We start from the raw sequence: 22,075 nt of genomic DNA, 5'->3' as shown, positions 1-22,075 counted from the left end.
TACACCTAAAAGGAATGATCATTATTGAAGTCCTGAAGAGGTACTGGCGACCACTGGTGAGCAATTATAAAATTTATTCTGAGGACAGAAATCCAGAGTCCCTGAAGACACTATTCAAGACCTTTCCAATGACCTGTTCCTGATAGTTAGGAAGGATAGAACAGCAGGGGTAGGGTGTACTCTTTGATTTACTACCTGGATATTATTCCAGAATTCACCTGCATTTCAAAACACACATTAAGAATTATGCTCTGAAAAAAACATCCACACCATGTAGCCCTTTAATACTTTTCAAAGGTCAGCTGCAATGTTAACAAACCCTTAGGACAGTCTCTTGACCATCTTCTAATAAGTGTGAAGTTCATTGTCCCACTCCCGGTAACTTATGGGTTTAGTAATTAATGCCAGAAGAGTTATCCAGGCCTTGATCAAGATGAAAGGCACAACAAGGCCCTGCCCCACAGCTCTGCCTCTCTTGCGCGCAGCTGTTGTAGTCATGGGAGGCAGAGAGAGTGAAGAAAGTCTAGTCTCCTCCCATCGAGTCTTCACGAAAGGAAGACAGGCACGGTGGGAGCTTGGTGAGATGAGGTAGATCCCAGCAGCTGATCTTCATTCTGCCCAGAAATATGGGTGGCCAAGAAAAGAAAGGGGAGTGCTCAACCTGGCTGATCTAAGCCTAGGATGCAGCTGCCCATTCCCTCAGTCTCTAGGCAGCTGAAGAGGGGCCAATGCCCACTAATTTCTATTTTGCCTTTTAGTTTTGTCAACCGACTCTAGTTGTGAACTGCCTTCGTGAGATCTCTTGATTAATGGAAAAGGACAGTCTGGAAAAAGCTGAAATTTAAAACGCTCTACAACCACCACTTTCATTCTCACTGCCCTTACACAGTAACTTGTTCTCATCTTCATGTGCTGATGCAAACATAGGTGTATTTTGTCCACTTGAGAGATTTAGACAACACGAACGCTCATTCTTCAGAAACAAGAACTTTTTATTTGGTTCAAAGGAGCACAGGGACATGTGAAGACCAGCTAGTTACAACTCTCTCTTAAGAAGAAGAAGCCACAAGCATTGAAGAAACCAGGGGATAAGACAGAAGAGCCCCAATTTACTCTCCCAGCCAAAGCCTTAACAATGAACAGTGACTATCCATGCCCTCCAGTCGTTTTTTCACACTAACTCATAACTTTCTTTCCTCACTGAAATGTTAGTGTACTGTGCTTACCTTCACACCAATGTGACCACTCACCTGGTCCCAACTGTCAAACCCCTTCATTTGCTGATAGAGGCAAATCAGAGCTAGAAGAAAACCTTAGACAAACGATGCAGCTATCTGCCTCCAGTTTTATTCCCAAACCCCAAACAACCCTTTATTTTGTGGTCAAGGGAGGGACCAAATTGATTCCAGAGCCCTCAGCGAGCTACTTGTGGTTATATAGGCAACATGTGAAGACATATGATTTATAATGTATATACCACTATTTTCGTTCTAGATTGAGTATATCATTTATACAGTTATTAACAAAGTTATTACAAAATCTGCTGAATTTTAAACGAAAAATAATTGTAAGGCACATGTCTTGCACAATTGAACTTAGACAATTCTTGCCTCTAAGTAAAATATTTGTGTGGATTTATACCACAGTTAATGAAATAACTTCTTATTTCTGAAGAGATCTCCTACACATTGTCTGATCCAAAGCAGAGAAACTGAAAGATGAACCATTTCTAGAAAGGAAACTTTTTCCTATGGTAATATATTTATGTTTGTGAATTCAGCTGACCACAGTGATAAATTTCTTTAATTAAAACAGCATGTATTGAAAAATGAAACACCATAAAAATAAATATTAGAACAGTCCATTTTTATCAAACACTTACGTAAAGGTAAAATATATTTGCACACCGTAAATTTCGATACAATTTACATTACAGTAACCAGGTTACAACTTATGAAAGGTAAAAGGAACAAAAATAACCGCTTCTGACACATATACTGCCGATGTGTTGACAGCAAGTTTATCTGCATGGCCCATTCCACTTACTTGAAGTTTGGGTGCATCATTTCGCAAAATAAGCATGTCTCACTCCATTATTAGCACAGCATATTTTGTAAATGAAATAAACATAGACAACTCATTTTAATATTTGCCTCAAGAGGGAGCTTACAGTTCATCTTGCAGATCCTCTGAGATTTCAAGCCATTCCAAGCTAAGGTTCTGATACCATTCCTTACACAAACCTCTGTTTTCTTTTCTGGAGCCGGTCAATAAGTTTTTACACTTCCATGCCACTTTCTTTTCTCGTGCTTTTTGAAATCCACAGTGTGGACTGGTTTGGGCTAGTTTTTGTCCTTCCTTTACTGAAAAACATAAGAAGAAATAAGTTCAATTTAGGAGATTCCTTATAAAACTGGGCATGTCTTGGTCCAAGTGGAAGTATGCATCTCAGAGCCTTATTGTAAAAGTGTCCTTCTAGAGATTGAAAATGGTGGCAGAGTAAGTGGATGCTGCACGGACGTGCTCCCAGGAACAAACTGGTATTACAACTAAAATACAGAAAAACTTCCTGAATAATCAACAGAAAACTCGCAGGAGATAACCCAGACACCTGAGGACCAAAAGTGGAGACCGCATAGAGACTGGTAAGAGAGGAAGAGGCGTGAAAGGGCTGGCCGGGTGCCCACAAACAGCAACTAAAGTCCCAGAGCGTTTTCTCAGCTATGGGGGAGGTGGGGTAGAGGTGGAGGGGAGTAGTGCCACTGAGAACTCTGGGATCTAATCCCCAAGCTGGGCCCTACAGCAGAGAGCACCAAAACTGAGGAGGGTACCCACATATTATCTGGCTGTGAAAAGCAGTGGGACCCTGTCTGCCAGAGAGTAACAGCTGAAAATTCAGGCACCCTCTTAAAGGGCCAACATATGAAATTACCTGTGGGGCCACCCACCTTGTGCTCTGGCAGAAGAAGGGAGAAGTGGACTGGAACTGTGAGAGCAGAAGACAAGATTGGAGATTTGGAAGATAGAGCCCAGAAGGCAGACACCCCAAGTTTCCTGGGCTGAGTTATTCCCTCACACAGCGGAGAATAACTTTCCCACATAAACATTTGCCTTGCTTGTGAGATTAAAAGTAACAATTAGCCTCCAGGCATAAGCAACTGCCCCATCCTGTTGAAAAAAACTCTGCCACACCTAAAGACAATTGCCTGGGGGTGGGGGGTGGGACAATTCAAGTTGGAATACTATTAGTTTGTAGGCAGAGGCGATCTCTGGAGGCTTTGAGTCTTTGCCTCATCTAATTAGTCAGAAGCAGCCTTTAATACCTTCCTGCACTCACGATTGAGAGGTGTAGAGGATCACAAACCCAAACAGAAAGCCAAAATGGGAAGACAAAGAAACAACCCCCAAATGAAAGAACTAGAGAATTCTCCAGAAGAGATAAATGAAGCAGAGATAAGAAATTTATCTGAAACAGAGTTCAGAGTAATGATAAAAATGCTCAACAGCGTGAAAAAATATATAGTAAATATGAAAAAAGAACAGTCTGAGTTAAAGAATGAAATAACACAAATAAAGAACACATTGGTAGGAATACACAGCAGATTAGGGGAAGCTGAGAACTGAATCAGTGAATTAGAAGACAGAGTTGAAAATATCACTCAATCAGAAAACCAGAAAGAAAAAATAATTAAAAGTGTCCTTCTTCTCTCACCAGCCTACTTTTTCATTCTTACAAAAAATCCTAGATTATTACAGTTTGTGAAGATTGCAAACAGTTCATATGAAATTATGAAAAAAAAAATAAAATAAAATAGATGGTTCTCTGTTGGATTCGTCATACTTTAGAATTCAGACACACACATACACACACACAGACACATACACACTCACGTATGTCTGACGCAATGCCAACATTTTCATTGTAAGAAGTTTAATTATTGTTTCAGTTTCTGAAAACAATGTAGATTCAGGTGCTGATAATTTATGGGAATCTGAGTTTCCCTAGATCTGAGATTGATCTTCACTCTCATCAGATGTAGAGTTCTGGCCCACATTTCCAGCCTGTGCCTCGGGCTGTGCTATCTTCAATAAAATGTCCATTTCTTAGGCTCCTTCAAAGAGCCTATTCTTAAGCATACCCATCATCCTATTCCAGACTAGATTGATCTTCACTCTCATCAGATGTAGAGTTCCGGCCCACATTTCCAGCCTGTGCCTCAGGCTGTGCTATCTTCAACTCTCCATAAAATGTCCATTTCTTAGGCTCCTGCAAAGAGCCTGTTCTTAAGCATACCCATCATCCTATTCCAGACTACTGATCAAGCTCTAGATTCCTTTTGATCTAGTTTCCTGAGAATCAGCCCTCACCTGCACAACTAACCACTGCCTGTTTCTGTGTACCGTGCTCTCTACTTCCTTCCTCCCACAGACCCTCCCAACAGCACCCTCTCCACCTCCTACTGGGGATGTGCCCATAGTCAACCTACATGCCCTTGACCAGAATCGAACCTGGGACCTTTCAGTCCGCAGGCTGATTCTCTATCCACTGAGCCAAATCAGTTAGGGCTATTACTGTAGTTTTTGTATAGCATTCATATTGTATTTAAGAGTTACTACTAGTTAAGGAAACAAGAGTTATTATTTTGAACATGACATGGAATGATAGAAACCATCATGTGTACCAGGTTGGTATTTAAATTTTCTGCAAGGCACTCAGATGATAATGGAGTTGAGTCCTTGATGAAGTTTCTCCTTGCTTTCCTGGAAGAAAGGAAAAGGGGAGCATCTAAGAACAAATGAATTAACCACTACAGCTAATTCTGGCACCTAGAGGTACTCTATTTTGGTTTATTTTTTTCACTCTGAGAATTTCAAACAATGAAAACTCCACAGATCTTCAAGATGGGAAAACCTGGAAGACTTCTGAATGAATAGAATCTCTACAGTAACACGCACTATTTGGAAGAAGGCAAACAAACTTTAGAGAAAACTCAGTTATTGGAACTTTAGAAATATTTATCTTAGAAGTGAGAAGATCTACATATTTTTCAAATTATTTTTTTTCAAGCTGACTTGTTATTTACAGCTCTTCCTTAACAGTTTGGTTGGGTTATGGGGGATTTATATCCAATCCTCCCTCTACTTCACTGCTTTCCATAATGATAAATTATCTTTCCACAGTCTTAGGAATTAAGGGAAGAAGCTAGATATGACTACTGTCTTTATTCTGTACAAGATATTGAAAAACAATTTAAGACCAGAAATTGAACTGTGACCTCCTGGTTCATAGATCTATGCTCAACTACTGAGCCATACTGGCCTGGCTATTTATTATTATTATTCAAAATGTCTTACTTAAAAAGCCCGTAAATCATAGGTTGGATCCTTTTTTAAATTTATGTGAATGGTAGAGTTTAAATCTATTTAATGTTTCTCTGGGACTTTTTTACTTAGTGGATTCTTTAGGGTTTATTTCAGGAAAAGAAGAAGAAAAATTAACATCAAAAGAAAAAAATGATGGGCGAATTCTGATCAATTTCTATTAGTAACACTGATATAGATGTCTAGTCCAGCAATTTTTCAACCTTTTTCATTTCATGGCACATACAAACTAATTACTAACAGCCAGTAGCACACCAAAAATTATTTTTTGCCAATCTGACAAAAAAATATTTCAAATTTTTATTCATTCACACCAGACAGCTATTGTTGTGTTGACCATTGTTATTTATTTATTATTATTTTTTACAATCTAAGGGAAAAGAAGTCAGTGCCCCTGACTAAATAGTGTGGTAATGCATATTTTAAAAATTCTTGCAGCACACTGGTTGAAAATTGCTGGTCTAGTCTATTCTAACAAACATTTTCTTATTTAAATCCAACATCTTTTCCTTTTTTCCTTCCATATATATTTATATTTCCTATATTAATTATTTTAATTCAATTGACAAATTGATACACATGGAAAAATTTTATCTCTAACTCAAGGATATGGATAAACAGATATAAAAGAATGCTCCTAAGCCCGGCCAGCATGGCTTAGTGGTTGAACTTTGACCTATGAGCCAGGTGGTCACAGTTCGATTCCTGGTCAGGCCACATGCCCAGGCTGTGGGCTTGATCCCCAGTGTGGGGAATGCAGGAGGCAGCCGATCAATGATTCTCTCTCATTATTGATGTTTCTATCTCCTTTCCTCTCCGAAATAAAATATATATATATTTTTTAAAAGAATGCTCCTAAGAATCTGGCTATTAAAATGTGTCATTTTATTTCAAGCTGCCAACCAAAAAGTGACCTCTTTTTACCAGTGTGCTTTATTTCCTATACTTAAAAGATCCTTTTGAAATAAAATAGGCTATGACTTGAAATTTTGAAAAACTACTACAAAGTACACCTACCCAAAAATCAAGTCTTTCATTCAACTTGAGATCAAGATTGAAAGGTTTAGCATTAATGCTTATACTTAATAAACAAGGGACAGTATAGTTGCATATGTTGCAAGCTTACAAGCATTCAGATCCAGCACATACATTAGCTATGAGCCCCAAGGCAAAGCATGTAACCCACCTAAGCCACCATCTTCTCAACTGAAAAATAGAAACTGAAGGGTACCTACTTCATATGGCTTGTGAGGATGGAATGAGATGATACATGAATCCCATGAAAAGGTATATCTTACCAGATTTTATATACTGCATTGGTACTGACAGATACAAAAATCAGAACTTTCTTAAGGCAAATCAAAAATATAAGTTTAGGCTAATTTAAAACTTTTCAAGGTATCTTTACATATATGAATTATTTACCTTTTATGCAGCATCTGGAAACAGCAGGTTCCAAAAGCAACCAGTATCAATAAGAGCAGTGGTATTGTTGGTATGACAACATAAATGAGATTGGGAATTATGCCTACAAATGTAAAACAGCCAGTGTAAAAAGACAGCTGAAGCAGAATTCTAACACCAAAGTTACATAAAAAGTTTGCCCAGAATTTAAGGTAAAATAAAACTATTATCAATAAATAGATTCTCAACAAGGTTCTTCCCTAAGTACTAAATAGCCAAATGACCTAATATATTCATGTTTGTTAAAACTCAAAAACAAAATCATACTGCATGCTCCTATTCAGTGTCCATATTTCCAAAAGTATTATTAAATCTGCTATTCAGATAGGGCTAGTTTTCATAATGTATTCATGATCTTAGCTATCTCACTTCACTAATCCTTCTTAGTTCTTATTTAGAGATCCAACCACTGATTATTAAAGAATAACAATCATTATTAAAATAACTGTTCATTTATTGGACACATAAATATCTTAACCAATAAGCTCAGTGCCATGATGATATGCAAGACTCCTTGGCATTACACCAAAATGTGTAAATATTAACTGATGATATAGTCATAACCCAGCCACACAAAACTTCAGAGGCATGAAGACTTGCTCTTAATTAAATTCTAAAAATGAATCATTTTTAATCCTGTTCCATCACACTCGATCGTGTTGGGTATTCTCAGTAAAATAAAAAATTGAAGTCCCAGATAGCATGAGTTTATTCAACATTTCACCAATGTCATAGGGGGAAAATATCCCTAATGTAATTATTTACTGATTATTGTTAATTAGGTTTAGATGTTCTGAATGGTTTAAAATCAGGCATCTGAGAAATGAAGCGCACTAAGCTTTCACATCATATCCATACAGGAAAAACAAATTGAAAACTATGCATTTATTTTCTAGCCAATCAAAAGCAGACATCATCATTCATCTAAATAATTCTGGCCGAAGTGGACCAACCTAAGCAAACTATCCATTTAACTGCATATCACTTCCTTTGTAAACATGAGACAGTATATTAGCTGAGGTCCAAGGATGGGGCATTTTGAAGATAATATGAAAAATCATCAATTCCTGAGCCTCCAACAGGTAACAGGTGACTTCAAGAATTTTAAAAATTCACAAAATATGTTTTCCCTTTTCCAAATACCATCATGATCCCTCATCTATGTTAGTAAAGAAAAAGAGACAGTATTCCCCACTCTTTCATGGATTTTGGATGGCCTGTGGAAAGATTTTGAGACTTTGGGTCTTTGGCTCAATCCTCAAAAAGCAGCTAGGATAGGTCACCATTCCCGTCCAGTTGGCATAGGGCCAGGCTAAAACAATTTCTAACTAACATGCCATCTGCACTGGGATTTCATTGTTTCTTTTGCAGACAGTGGTATGTTGGAGGCACTGGGTTGTGAGATCATTGCTTGCATTCTTCCCACCTTGCTGTTCAGTGATGTCACTTTGGTAGCTTGAAAACAGCCAGGGAGTATTTACATCAGAAAATCCCAAAGTCTACAAATCAGTTGTTTTGTTTTGTTTTTCTTTTAATATTTATTGTTGAAAATATTACATAAACCCCCCTGATTCCCCCCTTGAGTTTTAATATTTATTGTTGAAAATATTACATAAGCCCCCCTGATTCCCCCCTTGACCTCTTCTAGCCCAGCCCCAGGCTTTCATCACCCTACTGTCTGTGTCCATGGGTTATGCATACATGCACACAAGTTCTTTGGTTGATCTCTTTTTATTTTATACCCACCTCACCCTGGCCAATCCTTAAACATTTACCAGCACAACACTGTTGGCAGGCCACTGCATGTGCAAATTTACATCATAATTCCTATACGTTGTTGGGGAAGTCCCTTGTAGGTTCAGATTGTAATGGGAATTACTGAGTTTGGTGCTAGCTACATAACCAACCAGATGAAAACAAAATAGGTTCTTGCGTGCAAAAACTAGCTTAGCACCAGCTGTTCTAACCTAGTTCAAAAGTAAAAGTCCGTAGGCCCATATTTAGTGCACAATTTCACCAAGCAACAAGAAAATTTGGGCCAATTAGAAGCAGAGTTTAAACAAACAGTTTCTGTTCTCCATAGAGGATTTAAAGACACAAGAACGAATTACCTGCTTCAGTAACAACCACATTTTGATGGGTGTCTTCTGGTTGATTTGTAAAGTAAGTCTTCTCTCCAGGAGTTGTTGGCTTGATCTCTTTAGATAATAAGTACAGACATCATATGATCATATGTAGTGATCAACATGAGAAATACAAATAGATGAAAATAAAAGTTTATTATAAAACCATATAAACATCAGTTTTGACTTCTGAACAACTTACAGCTAAGAATTATATTTTGAATTCCAAATTTACTTGAAATTATCTAACTAGAAAGTCAACATTTAATTATCTTTAAATCAAGCATCCGCTTGGTGAATCCTTGCAACCATAACTACATTAGCAATCAATAGCATGTCTACAGACAGTAATATCAAAGCAGGCACGAAGCCAGGCAAAGATAACCAAGAAGCAGTGACCATGAGACTGTGAGCCACTAAGTGCAATTCAACAGCAAGCAAAGATGATCTTGGTACTAATATCAGTGTAATATTCAGGTTCCTCCTCACAATAATAGTCAGCAGGAGATTACATATGGATTGCATTTGGAATTGATTATTCAAATAATGTTCTAAGCACATTTCTATCCTATACAAATAATGCCATTCTTAGATATTATTTCTAATAGTGTCTACCTCTTTTTAAAATATGCTAATAAACTAAGGCTTGTGAGTTATTTCTTTCCCTGGTTCTATGAGATGAGATCTCCTCAATTCCATGCCCTTAAAAGATATTGAAAATCTTACCGCTCTATCACCTAATTTTTTCTAGGTCTTATTTGTTAAGTTAACAGTTCAGTGACTATATTAAATTATTAAGAAAATTCCCTGTAAATTTCTTTTCATTTGTTTCAAAAATATAATTTCCTATTTATTTTTGTCAAGTGATGGAAAGAAAAGCTCATATGCAGCATCTTATATTCATTTCAGAATAGGAAATCATTTCAATGTAATGTTTACTACTCTGATTGACCACATAGTCTCTATTCATTGGGAGTTTAATCATATACCATCCTGTAATAATATTTACTATCCTTATATACATATTTCACCCTGACCCTTTAATAGGCTCCACTAGGTTTCAGATACAGTCCTACCCTAAACTCATTCTTCTGCAGAATTCAATTAGGCACTCTATACCTATCTCAACTGGTATCTGCGGAACAAATAATACAGACATTATGTAATTGCTTAACACAGAACTCATCTTAACACAGAAAATTATTTATTAAATAATTTTAATAAGTTTTAATTTAATGCAGTTGCTGATTAAATAATGACATTTTAGAAACATAATTCCATACATGTTATTTTTAATGTCTAAGAACAAGAGTATATAGTGCAATTTAGTAAATGCAAAAATTAGATTCAGATATATCTCCATAAAAATGCATTTGGGTAACATTGGTAGACCTTTAGAATAGATATGCAGCTCTTTGGGCAATAACAAAAATGATGGCGAAGAGAATAGGCAAACTCAGAAGTAAATTATTCACTTTAAATATGATTAGTCATGCTTAGATGGTATGTTGGAGCAGAAAGAGAAGACTGAGTCCAAATCAAACAGTAGTTCTGGTATAGTTAGAGAAATAATTATAGTTTAAAATAAATTGTGTTATAATTTATAAATTTTAAGTAGGCCCACTGCTTAATCCTCCAAGTCCCTCACCACCAGAAAGCTAACCATAAGTTCACAAAGTATAAATATTTGAAGATTTAGGTAGAATATAGGAGAGAAAGGAAAAAATAATTTTATGTCTACAATGCTCTTCCATGAGTAATATAAACCTAGATTATCTAATACAAAACAAGTCAAGAAGATTCTGATTATAGTGTTCTGAATAATGTAACTATGAAGGCCAAAATAAACAAATAAAATAAAATAAAAAAATACACTTAGGTCAAATTTTTCATCTAAAAGCTCAGAGAAGCCCTGACTGGTTTGGTTCAGTGGATAGAGCGTTGGCCTGTGGGCTGAGGGGTCCCAGGTTTGATTCTGGTCAAGGGCATGTATGTTGGTTGCAGGCACATCCCCAGTGGGAGGTGTGCAGGGGGCAGCTGATCGATGTTTCTCTCTCATCGATTTTTCTAACTCTCTATCCCTATCCCTTCCTCTCTGTAAAAAATCAATAAAAATATATTTAAAAAAATAAAAGGTCAGAGAAGAACACAATATTGTATTAAGAAGATTCTATAATATAATCTGTTTAAGAGTTTTGAGTACATACAGTTGCAAATAGAAACTTCCAGAGAAATTTCAACTTTATATTTTTAAGAAAAGAAAAGAAGATAAAAACCATAAAAGTGTAACAGATTTAGCTTTGTAAAGGCTTCTAAAAGGGTAATGATGAATTTAGCAACCTAGGGGCTGCTAAAGAATAAACTCACCAGGGAAAGAAAGTTGGCTAATACACTCAAGAGCAGGATAAACATGACAGAGGAGTAAATCTAATTCAACTAATCCCTTGTGCTTCATGGTCTTATGAGAAAAAGGAATCATGTAATTTCAAGAGAATAATGGAAATAGCAGCACTTGATTATGATTGCCTCCCATGAGTACATGAGGTCAAGTAGACAGAAGAGTTAAAATGTATTTCCAAACACTGAGGAGACAAATAACGCCAAAAGAAATCCCAAAGCCTAAGTATCTAATTTGACTTTCTTAAATTATTTTTAAAAACAAGTTTATACAGTTTTGATTAATCTCTCTTTTGGTCAAATATCAATTCAGTTGAGCTGTCTTATTCAAAGTAATTCAAATTACTATTTCCATAGAAAACTACACTGCGGTAGCTTAGGTCAATGTAATCTTCTCATTAGCTGCATAGGGCAACGAATTAGAGACTTGAAGCAAAAGCTGATTAAGGAGGCATATTTCAAAGAATGAGGATCACAGCAAGAACATGGCACACGTCCCTACTCTTTTTCATGATTGTTGGTTCAATGAGCTATGACCAGTTTGATATTCACTGAAGAATATGTGCCAAGAATCATGCCATGAAATCATAAGGTAATGTTCCTTTGATCCCTCAAATTCCCCAGATGATCACCCAACGAACTGTTGCTCAGATGTGTAAATCTATAGGTGCTTTGGTGACATCTCCTTCACACACACCATACTAAATATTTAAAACTAGAGGCCCAGTGCATGAATTTGTGCACGGATGGGGTCCCTTGGCCTGGCTGGTGATCAGGACCCATCCAGGCTGCGGGAGGTTGGCCAGCCGGGGGGAGAGGCCGTGGGAGGTTAGCTGGCCAGAGGAAGGGGTTGCGGGAGGTTGGCTGGCCGCGGAGGTTGGCTATAGGAGTGCTCTAACCATCAGGAGACAGCTCTTGCATTGCGTATCTGTCCCCTGATGGTCAGTGCATGTCATAGTGACCAGGCGTTCAGTTGTTTGGTAATTTCATCGCTTAGGCTTTTATATAGAGAGATATTTTAAAATAGATGTTTACTTTTCATTAAATCAATTTACAAAAACACAATTTGACTTTAATATTGGAAATGATTATTTCCTCTAAAGACACCTTCCCAGATGTTCCTAGGTACTCCCTAGTTCTATTTCTAGTGACGCTGGTTTCTATAGTTTCTAGGTACTCTGGTCCTAACCCTGTGGCAGCTTGTCCTGTGGCCCACAGTGTGCTTCAGTACACTGCATGCCAGGGCAAGCTGCAGAGTACAGTGATGTTTCACAGCAGAAAAACCAAAAGAGCCAAAGGTAGCACAGCTTACAGATAAGACAATACCAGCAGACAGGCACACCATCTGTTCATGTCAGTTTACAATACATCCTACCTGGTTCATACTTGCAGATGTAATTGTGCTTCATGTTGCACCTGTCGTCATTCCACTGGTAAAGGTAGGGGCCTCCAAGGCCAGGATTGGCCGTAGGTTGATGATACATCACAACGCACTTTTCACTTCCACAGGAAGGTTCATCCGCATACCAGTTTCTGGAAATAAAGGGTGCAGCAAAAGTAGGATTACAATTGTTTGTGCAGAAAAATAATGCAGTAACTAATTAATAACAATGCATTAATTAATAAATAATAATAATACAATGATTAATACTAATACAATGACTAATAAAACAACACAATGATTAATAAATAGTAACACCAGAACTGTGTTCCACATACTGAAAACCTACTCTTGTCCTACTCTGTATAGAGCAACAGGAACACTTCTAAGTGACGTCACCTGTTCTATTCTGACATCCGACCTACAGGGGAGAGAAAGCTCCCTCAGGAGCCGACTCACCGGTACTGGGAGCTGCTGCCATCGGACCAGCGGTAGAGGTCTGGGCAGGCACCAGACGCTTGCCCCTCCCCACTCCTCCAGAGGCCTATCCAGAAATCGCCATCAGAAATCCCCGTGCCTGGTTTTGTCAGGTTTTGCAACATGCTTTCTATCAACTTCTGTTCTGCTGCGTGCTCCAGGCTGAGCAGGGCGCCCCCCTCACTCTCACAAGCCAGGCGCGCCTCCTGGAAGCTCACTCGGCTGGACAGTTCCTGGAAATAGGCCAGTTTGTAGCAGGGGTGCTGGTAGTCAGCAAAACACACCTTTTGGCCTGAAAAGCAAGCAAGCAAACAAACAAACGAACGAACATCAGATGACTTAAACACATAGGCAACAAAACAAAAAAGTTTGATTTAAAAAACACTCTCAAAATTGAATTTCACATACACCTACATAGTAAGCAGAATGAATTTTCCTGGTGTCATAACTGAATAGGCATGATCATATCGGGTCATAACGAAGCCATGGTATGGGACTTAGTTAACTCTACTACAATGGAATATTTTACTTACACCCTCCCCCATTTTACCCCCAAACATGTAAGTCAAGATTATACAAACTCTCTCCAATGGTCCAGCTGTTTTGTTTCTCATTATCTTCTTTGGTTCACCTCTCACCTCTGGTTGTCAACTTCACAAACTGCCAGGAGCCCCTCTCTGTCCCTGTTCCTTATCTCCAACCTGCTGCCCGTGACCTACTTAGTCTTTGTCTGATTTCAGCTTAGGTTTAGCCTTGGCAAACAGACTATCATACTATTTTATGTAAAATTGAGTTAAATGACTTTATGCTAAGAAATTAAGCACAAAGTTTTACTGCTTTCTTATGGTTCATCTGCATGAACATTATTTCTCTTGAGATTGAAGGCTTTTTTCACTGTGTATTTATTTTTGTAGCTGAGCCAAAAACGTTGCCAGTTATGGTGGCTGGAGGTGTTATTGTACTTAAACACTAGGGATCAAAATAAACATCCCAGATTTACACTCTTAATTACAGTGCATCACACCGAGCCAGTGCTGGTAGCACAGCCCTTCTCCCCGAGGAAGCAACTGATCACCTCTGATGACACGCACAGGCAGGAGGGAGCGGAAATCAGCACAAGGCCATTCACCTCACAACAGTGTTTGAGTGACAGGCACCCAGTAACTTGACACAAGCAGAGAACAGCCAATTAATAAAATGGCAGCCAGTTGTCCTCTGTCTCATTAACCCCGATCTGGACCCAGGAGCAACACGTTGAATCATATGAACAAATTAGCAGACTGCCCCAACTAATTGTTAATGAGAAATAGCAGGCAGGGATGAATGCCCTCGGGAAACTGGAATTAAAGAGACTTCAAATGGACAAATCCGTCAGAAACATTCCTTGAGAGATGATTATGGAAGTCCCAATGATTGATTCTAGCACAATTGTTATTTAAAAAAATTTTCTCCTAGTCTATTATTAGGTTTTGAGATGACTTCATTATTAAAAAGTGTTTCTGGTAATATTTTAACAATGCCATTAAACCTCGTGGTTTTATGCCTATATTTTTACTTCTGGTAATATGCCAACAGTGCCATGAAGCCTAGTGATTTTCATGTCTATATTTTTAAATCAAGCTCTGGTTCCATTTTCATCTCCTGCATCCTTTACATACTTCTAAGTTTCAAAATATCTCTCAACTGCATTCCCTTGAGGTTTCAATTTGTTTAGTTTTTCATTCTGAGAAATCTCAGTCTTGGATTTGATTCCAGTACTTTTAAAATATTAACCTTGTCCAACAAGATTGTTTTGCAAGATGTCAAAACGCCAAATTAAAAAAAAATTGATTAGCCAGAAGTTTTAATGAGTAAAAGTTATTTATATAACAAATATATACACATTCAGAGGATTCATATGTATGATTTGTATGCCAAAAGTCTCTGCTCATTATCTTCCCTATATTAAAAATATATGCAGCACATATTTATTATTTATGATGAGGGTACAAAAATGATGAGACTAAACTTATTTATAAAATGAAGATAGCGCTTCTAATTAAATGCATGACAGCTTTTGGTGTCATGAGAAAATTCCTAATGCCACTATTAGCTATTAGCCAAGTATAAATGTCAGTCTGTAGAGAAATAATAATAAGAGAAAAATCCATAGGCAGGGGTTATATTTAAAATAATTAACAACTAATACTGCCTGGGCCCTGGATGATAGCCAATCTGAGGCTCGCTGTGGCTGTGGCTATGGCTGATGGTCCAGGAGTCCTGGGCCGGGGGTGGAGACTGTGTGGCTGCATTGCAGGGGATCTCCCTGAGAATCGGGACAGTGGCCAATTACCAACTACAGATAGACATTGACTCCAAAGTGTATTGATTGAATATCAACTGTGTCCACGGACTTTGAGCTAAAAAGTCACTAGCAGTTCAGATCTAGCATGGCAGTTTCCAGGAAATTATGGAAACATTGCAGTTTTTTAATGCTATGCATAGATCATAGTCAGTTAAAGCTGACGCTGTGAATTTCTTTACATCCAATTGTACTTCACTACTGATTTCCACCTTCTCAAGCAAACTTGGTCCATGTTGCAGCAAAAGAAGTAGCTATTGAACTGCTCACTGTCATTTCAGCTGACCATTGCGCTGTAATCGCAGTGGAACTCCAACAGCTGGGAAACAGATGTTGCCCTGATTCCCAGAAAAGTCCCATTAATACGGATCTGCTGGAAGCAACTTTTCCCACTTCTGTAAAGGCTAATATTCCTGGAGAACCATTATGGTTCCCTCCCTTCTCATTCTGTGAGATCACAGAGAGAAGTTCCTTTTCTCGTACTTCTAAACGTTATATTCAGATAAAATCTTCCACCCACCACTTTGAAATACAGGAGTTCTAATCTTCCATCTATTCCATCTTCTTCATCTAACCTTCTATCGACTAGTCTACTACCCATAACAAATTCAGGTAAATATTCAGATAACAGTGTAACAGCTTTTGCTACATAAAGGCTAACTTGATACTATCTAACAATAATTTACTAAATGTTACTTAGCATCTGTCGTGAGAAATATCCTTTGCTTGATGGCTTATTTACAAGAGGGAGAAAAGATCTTCTACCTAGGAGTCTACACCTATTGGTTTCACACACACACATACCTACATATGTACCCAGGAACTTTTATTTAGAGATCATTCCCAGTATTGCCTATTAAAATAAACATTCCTATCAATATCAGAGCCAAGACTACGCTACTACTTCCATGAATATATGACTGTCTTTTTTTCTTAGTCATTAAAATTCCTTTAGAGCTAAATATTGGCAGAGTTTTCAATACTTTTGGCAATAATGTAAAAGTGGGGCCAAACTCATAAATGCATTGCACTTTACTTTTTTCTTCCTGAATAGAAAGGGATCTTGGTGTTATTTTGCTTAAATGTATTAACTTTCTGACAGGTGAGTCGTCAGTGTGCTAGGAAAGTAATAACATTTTCCTTAGACCTCATACTATAATCATATATTATTGATATTAACTCAACATTGAATTAATATCCCATTATTCAGTAAAATGTACAAGACATTTTATGAATTCCTATTGTTCAGTTATGGCCTACCTTAGGTGGCCCAGAAAAAGCTGTACAAAAGAGGATTTACATGATAAACCCAAACCAGAGACTGACTGGATTTCAAGCATTTTATCAGAATTGCACGAAAGAATTTGTTTTTCGTCATTCTTTCTTACTCCCCTCAAAATCACACTAAGTATGCTGATACTACAATATACAGTGTCACGTGACCTCTGATGGCGATGCTGACACTTTCGAACTAGAAAGAAAGGGAAAGCTATGGATTCCATGTTCTGCTTTCAGGGTTCAATATTACACCAAATTCTTAAGAATTTTCCTGATAAAAATGTTTTGTAATAATAAACTTCATTTTTGCAGCAGAGATTGTATGATGCAATGAGCTGCATAGTGCACTATTAAGATGTGCTGGAATCCATTTCCTACATTGGTAAACAAAACAAAATGGCAGTCTTGGGTCATTTGTTGAATAGTGGTGCAGCTGCAAGCCCTACCTCTCCAGCTAGGAAATACCACATGCTTCCTGACAAGGAAATGAGATTCCTTTTTTAATTAAAAAATTCTAATATTTAAAATCAAGATCTAAATAACAAATGGTAAACCATTTGTGTGACTTAAGGTTTCAAGCATTCAATCAATCAGAACTGGCTTGGAGTCCCAGAGTTCTACTTGGACTTTGGGGACATTGAGGACATTAATGTTTTCTTTCCTAAAAAGTGGGAGTGGCCCTGGCTGGTTTGGTTCAGTGGATAGAGTGTCGTCCTGCATACTGAAGGGTCCTGGGTTCGATTCCAGCCAAGGGCACATGCCTGGGTTGCGTGCTTGATCCCCAGCAGGGGGCAGCTGATCAATGGTACTCTCTCATCCTTGATGTTTCTATCTCTCTCTCCCTCTCCCTTCCTCTCTGAAATCAATAAAAATATATATTTATTTTTAAAAAGTGAGAGTGGTTATGACTTTTAAAGAAATAAGAATCATAATAGTAGCCTGACATTTATCAAGAGTTTAATATGCAGGGCCTCAAAGTTAGCACAACCCATGCCTTTGGGTAAAGTAGGAAAATATCTCTCCTGGTGATATAGGCTGTTAAGCTAGAAAAAAATAATAATAATGTGTTTTCCGTAGGTGGCCTCAGCTCCAGGCACAGGGCTGGCCACGTGGGGTCCATCTCACAGCTCCTTGAAAGTCAAGCAATTTTCCCAAATTCACACAGCTCACAAGTGATGAACTCAGGGCGGCGAACCAGGGAGCCAGGCTCCACAGTTCATCCATTTACCCCAGAGGTGCTCCAAATAGAACTTTTTTCCTAAGGTGAAAGATTTCATAGATAAAGGGACTGATGAATATATTCATTATTTGTGTTTCCCATGTTATAATTATTAGTATTGCTCCATATTGATTACTGGATATATGCAAGGGGTTGTGCCTTGAGAGTTTGTTTCTAAGCAGATTGTGGGTTTTCTCTTACTGAACATTTAGCCACACGATTGATATTGGAACATCGATCTAGTATTTTCAGACCATATATGTCTTTAATGATTGTTTTATTGAGCCTCCTTTTCCCCCCAAATAAAACAAGCAAGACCCAAGCTGACCCCCTGCCCCCAATTATAAGGGGGATAAGTAGAATCAAGTTGTCAGGCCATGTTATATCACCCCTAATGTGTGAAAGAAACAGTCTCTCCTGGCAGTGCATGCATCCAGCCACCTAGCACAGAACACTGTTACAAAAAGTAAAAATGGTTGGTGAGGACATTAGCTGGATTTCCGCTTATACCCCTTTATTAAACAACAGTGCCTCTTCTCTTGTGTTAATGGAATAGATATTGCCATCTCCAGGAAAAAGTGTTCTAAAAACAAAGCCATAAAATGCTGAAGAACAGCAGTTAGGGATTAATGGCTATGATGAATGTGCAGTTTATTAAATGACTAGCAATAAGATTAATTTGTTCCTTTCTTGCCCAAGAGATGCTTAAAGTAATTGCATCTTTGAAAACTGCACCGTCATCACTTTATGCTTTTGATGATGTCATGGAATACTACCAGAGGCTGGGATAACAGTACTTTGTATTTCCTTTGCTGTTATGTTAATCTGTTGGCTACGGATCATCAGCATGATTTTGCAGTATTCCGTGGTTTCTGTGTGATAAAAAGAGAGGTCTCTAAACCATCCAATCTTCTGAATAAAACATTTGCCAATTTTCATAAGTTCCAACTAATACATATTAAAATGTCCTGCAGAAATTTAGAGGCACCGGGAAACATACTCAATGCCATTTTGCAGCACAAACAGGTTGGGGATCACTGCTGTGTGCACAAAAAAAAAAAAAAAGAAAGGAAAAAAAAGAGGGAGAGAGTAAAAGAAAAAAAAGAAATGATACTTCAAAACACTTCATATGTTTAAAAATACCCACATGCTCTTCAAATACATCTTCCCATCTTTGAAACTGGAATTTTGAACTCTTCTTTTTCATATGTATCTCTCCATAAGTAAACTCCTCTTACCTTTGTCCTAAGGATTCCATTACCTACCAGTCACTTGAAAAAATTAAATGGCTGCAGCCCCCGGAGGTACTCTCTACACGTCTGTGTTTAGCAACAAGCCGGTACAGGTCTAGGACCCTAAAAATAGTTCCCAACTTAGAGCCATACATTCACTACGTACTATCTGATTGTTATCCTCATGATTGGATATTTGTATTGCATATCCATGCATCAAAATAAGCATGGCCTCTGACCTGTAAAAATACTTTTCTACTACTGCTAGATACTATCTATGAACTCTTATAGGTAAGATTATGATGATGAAGTTGTTTGAAATGCTTTTAAAAATATTTTCACTTCCTTTATAAATAATGCTCTCAACTTTTAAAAGGATGATGTATTTTAAAGTACTGGAAAGTATCTTATAATGGAATATTTTAAAGTGCTAAAATGAGAATTTCTATGCAGGATTATTTTATGAGTTTCTGTCATTTTTCTGGGGGTGATTATGGAGGTATACTACATGGACATTATAAATAGCTGTATTGATATTTAATAAATAGAAAATGTATTTAATATATTGTAAGTATATTCCTACTGATGGTCCCAAGGAACTTGCTGCAGTCAACAGACACTTGAGGATTTTGGTAGATGGTCCCTAGTGGCATGAAAAAGTTGATGCACCGCTCAAAACTCAACGCTGACCAGGCAGACATTAGACCTACTACTTCCAAAATGTCCAGATTTAAACTATTCTGTCTTCATGCCATTTTGTCTGAAATATATATATTTTTAAAAGATAGTCTTCAAAGCATAAAATTGCAAATCAATTTATAATGCTTAAATGTCAATGTGAACTTGTATGGCCAAAGACAATTCAATTACTCATAAGAAAAACTTAATTGTTTTAATACCAAGCAAACATCATCATTTATACTAAATCAAATAGATCATGTTCAGTTAATTAGAAATTTTCCAGATGTCACCTGCAAGATGCCTATAAGTAACAGAAAAACACAGCACAGGTTTACAACAATTTATGCAATAACAATGCAGAATAAATTTTCACTAACAATTTTCAAGCTCTAATTTTAATCATATATCTTTTTTCCCTCCTAAACGAGAATACACCAAAAATATTTTATTTAATTCAAAGAAGAAGTGTTTCTATGTGTTTACAAAACACCTTATGCTCAATGCCTGGTCTTCGCTGTTCATTCATTTGCAAGCATAATTCTGATAAATAGGAAGGCAGTTAGATATGTGTAATTCAGATGAGTCCAAATAGTAAACTTTTTCCTCAAAGTTAAATTAGGAGGGAATGAGCCAATGGAATGAATGGCTTCTATAACATCCTTTTTGATACTGTAGCGTTTTCCTTTTAAAAATGTTGAGCCAGATTTTCTTCCAAAAAAAAAAAAAGAAAAGAAAAGCAAGCAGCTATAGCATTTCCAAGTGACACTTCACAATGTATTTAATTCCAGTGTCTCCAGGTGCCAAAAAGGTAGTCGAGAGTGAAAGACAACCAGACACTCAAGAATTGTATCCTGAAGATGTAGGACATCACATATCGCTGAGGGCAAGATCAGTAACAATTAAGCTTAAGATGCCAGTTTCTAAAGGTCTGGCTTCGCTGCTGATGAAGTTGCCGTCATCTGTCATCTCTCTCTACCTCCATGGCACCTGTTCTAAATGCGCAGACTGTGAAAAGGAATCTGTGCTTTTCACATGAAAAAAAAAAACAACACCTCCCAGCACTTAAAACACATGCCCACACACAGTCAACAAACATTCCTTGCCACCCTTTCATTGGCACCACAGGAGACTTCAGTCAAAGGAGTGTCTGTGCTCCATTTTCAGGACGGCCCTGGTCACACTTCTGAGAAGCTTCCCGTGGTTTTTCTGTGTGTTTTTTGAGAGACCTTCCCCCAAAGTAAGAGAGTGAATCAAATGTGCACGGCTCAACAATAGGCGCGTGAAAGCCCAAGGGAAAGAACCATCAGAGCGAACGCTGGAGGCTGGCCAGAGCTGATGCATTGCCCTTGCAGGGACTCCGCCGACATAATTGGGCACCTACTGGGAGCATGAACCTGCAGCCAGTCGTCGCCATGCATATACCTCAGCCCAACTCGACCCGACTTCCTGTTCTGACAGGTCCCCAACTTGGGACGAGGAGCGCGAAGGCAGGGCAGCAATGCACCATGACCACCCCCTTCCTCCCCACCCCACCCCGGTTCTTTGTCAGCCTCCTGAGAACAAAGGCTGCGTGCCCAGGGGTCCCCGGGGGCCTCACGGCGCGCAGACCTGTCCCAGACCCCCCAGAGGACAAGGGGTGGGGACTGCAGCGGAGCCAGGCCCGCAGGGGGAGGCATCCCCGCGGCGGCTCTCGTCCCCGGGCCCCGCGGGACCCCACCCCTGCCGCGGGGGCCCAGCCCTGCCCTGCCACCAACTCTCTTCCAAAGAAAGTGGAAAGAAACGACTCCCGGGGAAAGCCGCGCTGCTCGCCAGGAAGCCCGGCTCCTTTCGCAGCCATGGAGCCCAGCACTTGGGACATTTTTAAAACTCACCGCTGACCACCCGGCGACAGAAGGCTCCGTGGCCGCACAGCAGAGCGGCGCCCAGCAGCAGCGAGACCACGCGGCTCATCGCGGCCCGGCGGCGGCGGCAGCAGGTGTTGCACTGAGCGAAGTTGAGGGGCAGAGGAGAGCGCACAGCACAACCCAGCTGCCCACGCCTCCTCCCGGCCCCCAACCCCCGCACAGCTTTCCACCCCCCGGGAGACAGACCCTGGACGGA

At 38.7% G+C, this 22,075-nt stretch overlaps 1 protein-coding gene across 2 annotated transcripts; it reads right to left on the bottom strand.

The window, feature by feature from the left end:
- Positions 1 to 974: 974 nt before the first annotated feature.
- Positions 975 to 21,962, bottom strand: CHODL (chondrolectin). Of its 2 annotated transcripts, XM_015570927.1 has the most exons (7): positions 21,847 to 21,962; positions 13,207 to 13,516; positions 12,742 to 12,899; positions 8,958 to 9,044; positions 6,808 to 6,910; positions 4,683 to 4,761; positions 2,285 to 2,363 (listed from the first exon to the last, which is right to left on the bottom strand). In XM_015570927.1, the coding sequence occupies exons 1-7, from the start codon at positions 21,923 to 21,925 to the stop codon at positions 2,361 to 2,363; spliced, it is 819 nt and encodes a 272-aa protein (XP_015426413.1). In that variant the 5' UTR covers positions 21,926 to 21,962; the 3' UTR covers positions 2,285 to 2,360. The 2 variants fall into 2 exon arrangements, with proteins under 2 accessions (XP_006774518.1, XP_015426413.1); XM_006774455.2 differs by lacking the exon at positions 4,683 to 4,761 and having other exon boundaries at positions 975 to 2,363.
- Between the last annotated feature and the right edge of the window lie 113 nt (positions 21,963 to 22,075).

The sequence above is a fragment of the Myotis davidii genome, unplaced genomic scaffold (genome assembly GCF_000327345.1).
Source record: "Myotis davidii unplaced genomic scaffold, ASM32734v1 scaffold647, whole genome shotgun sequence".
Taxonomy (NCBI): domain Eukaryota; kingdom Metazoa; phylum Chordata; class Mammalia; order Chiroptera; family Vespertilionidae; genus Myotis; species Myotis davidii.
This window is presented reverse-complemented; position numbering and strand designations above follow the sequence as displayed.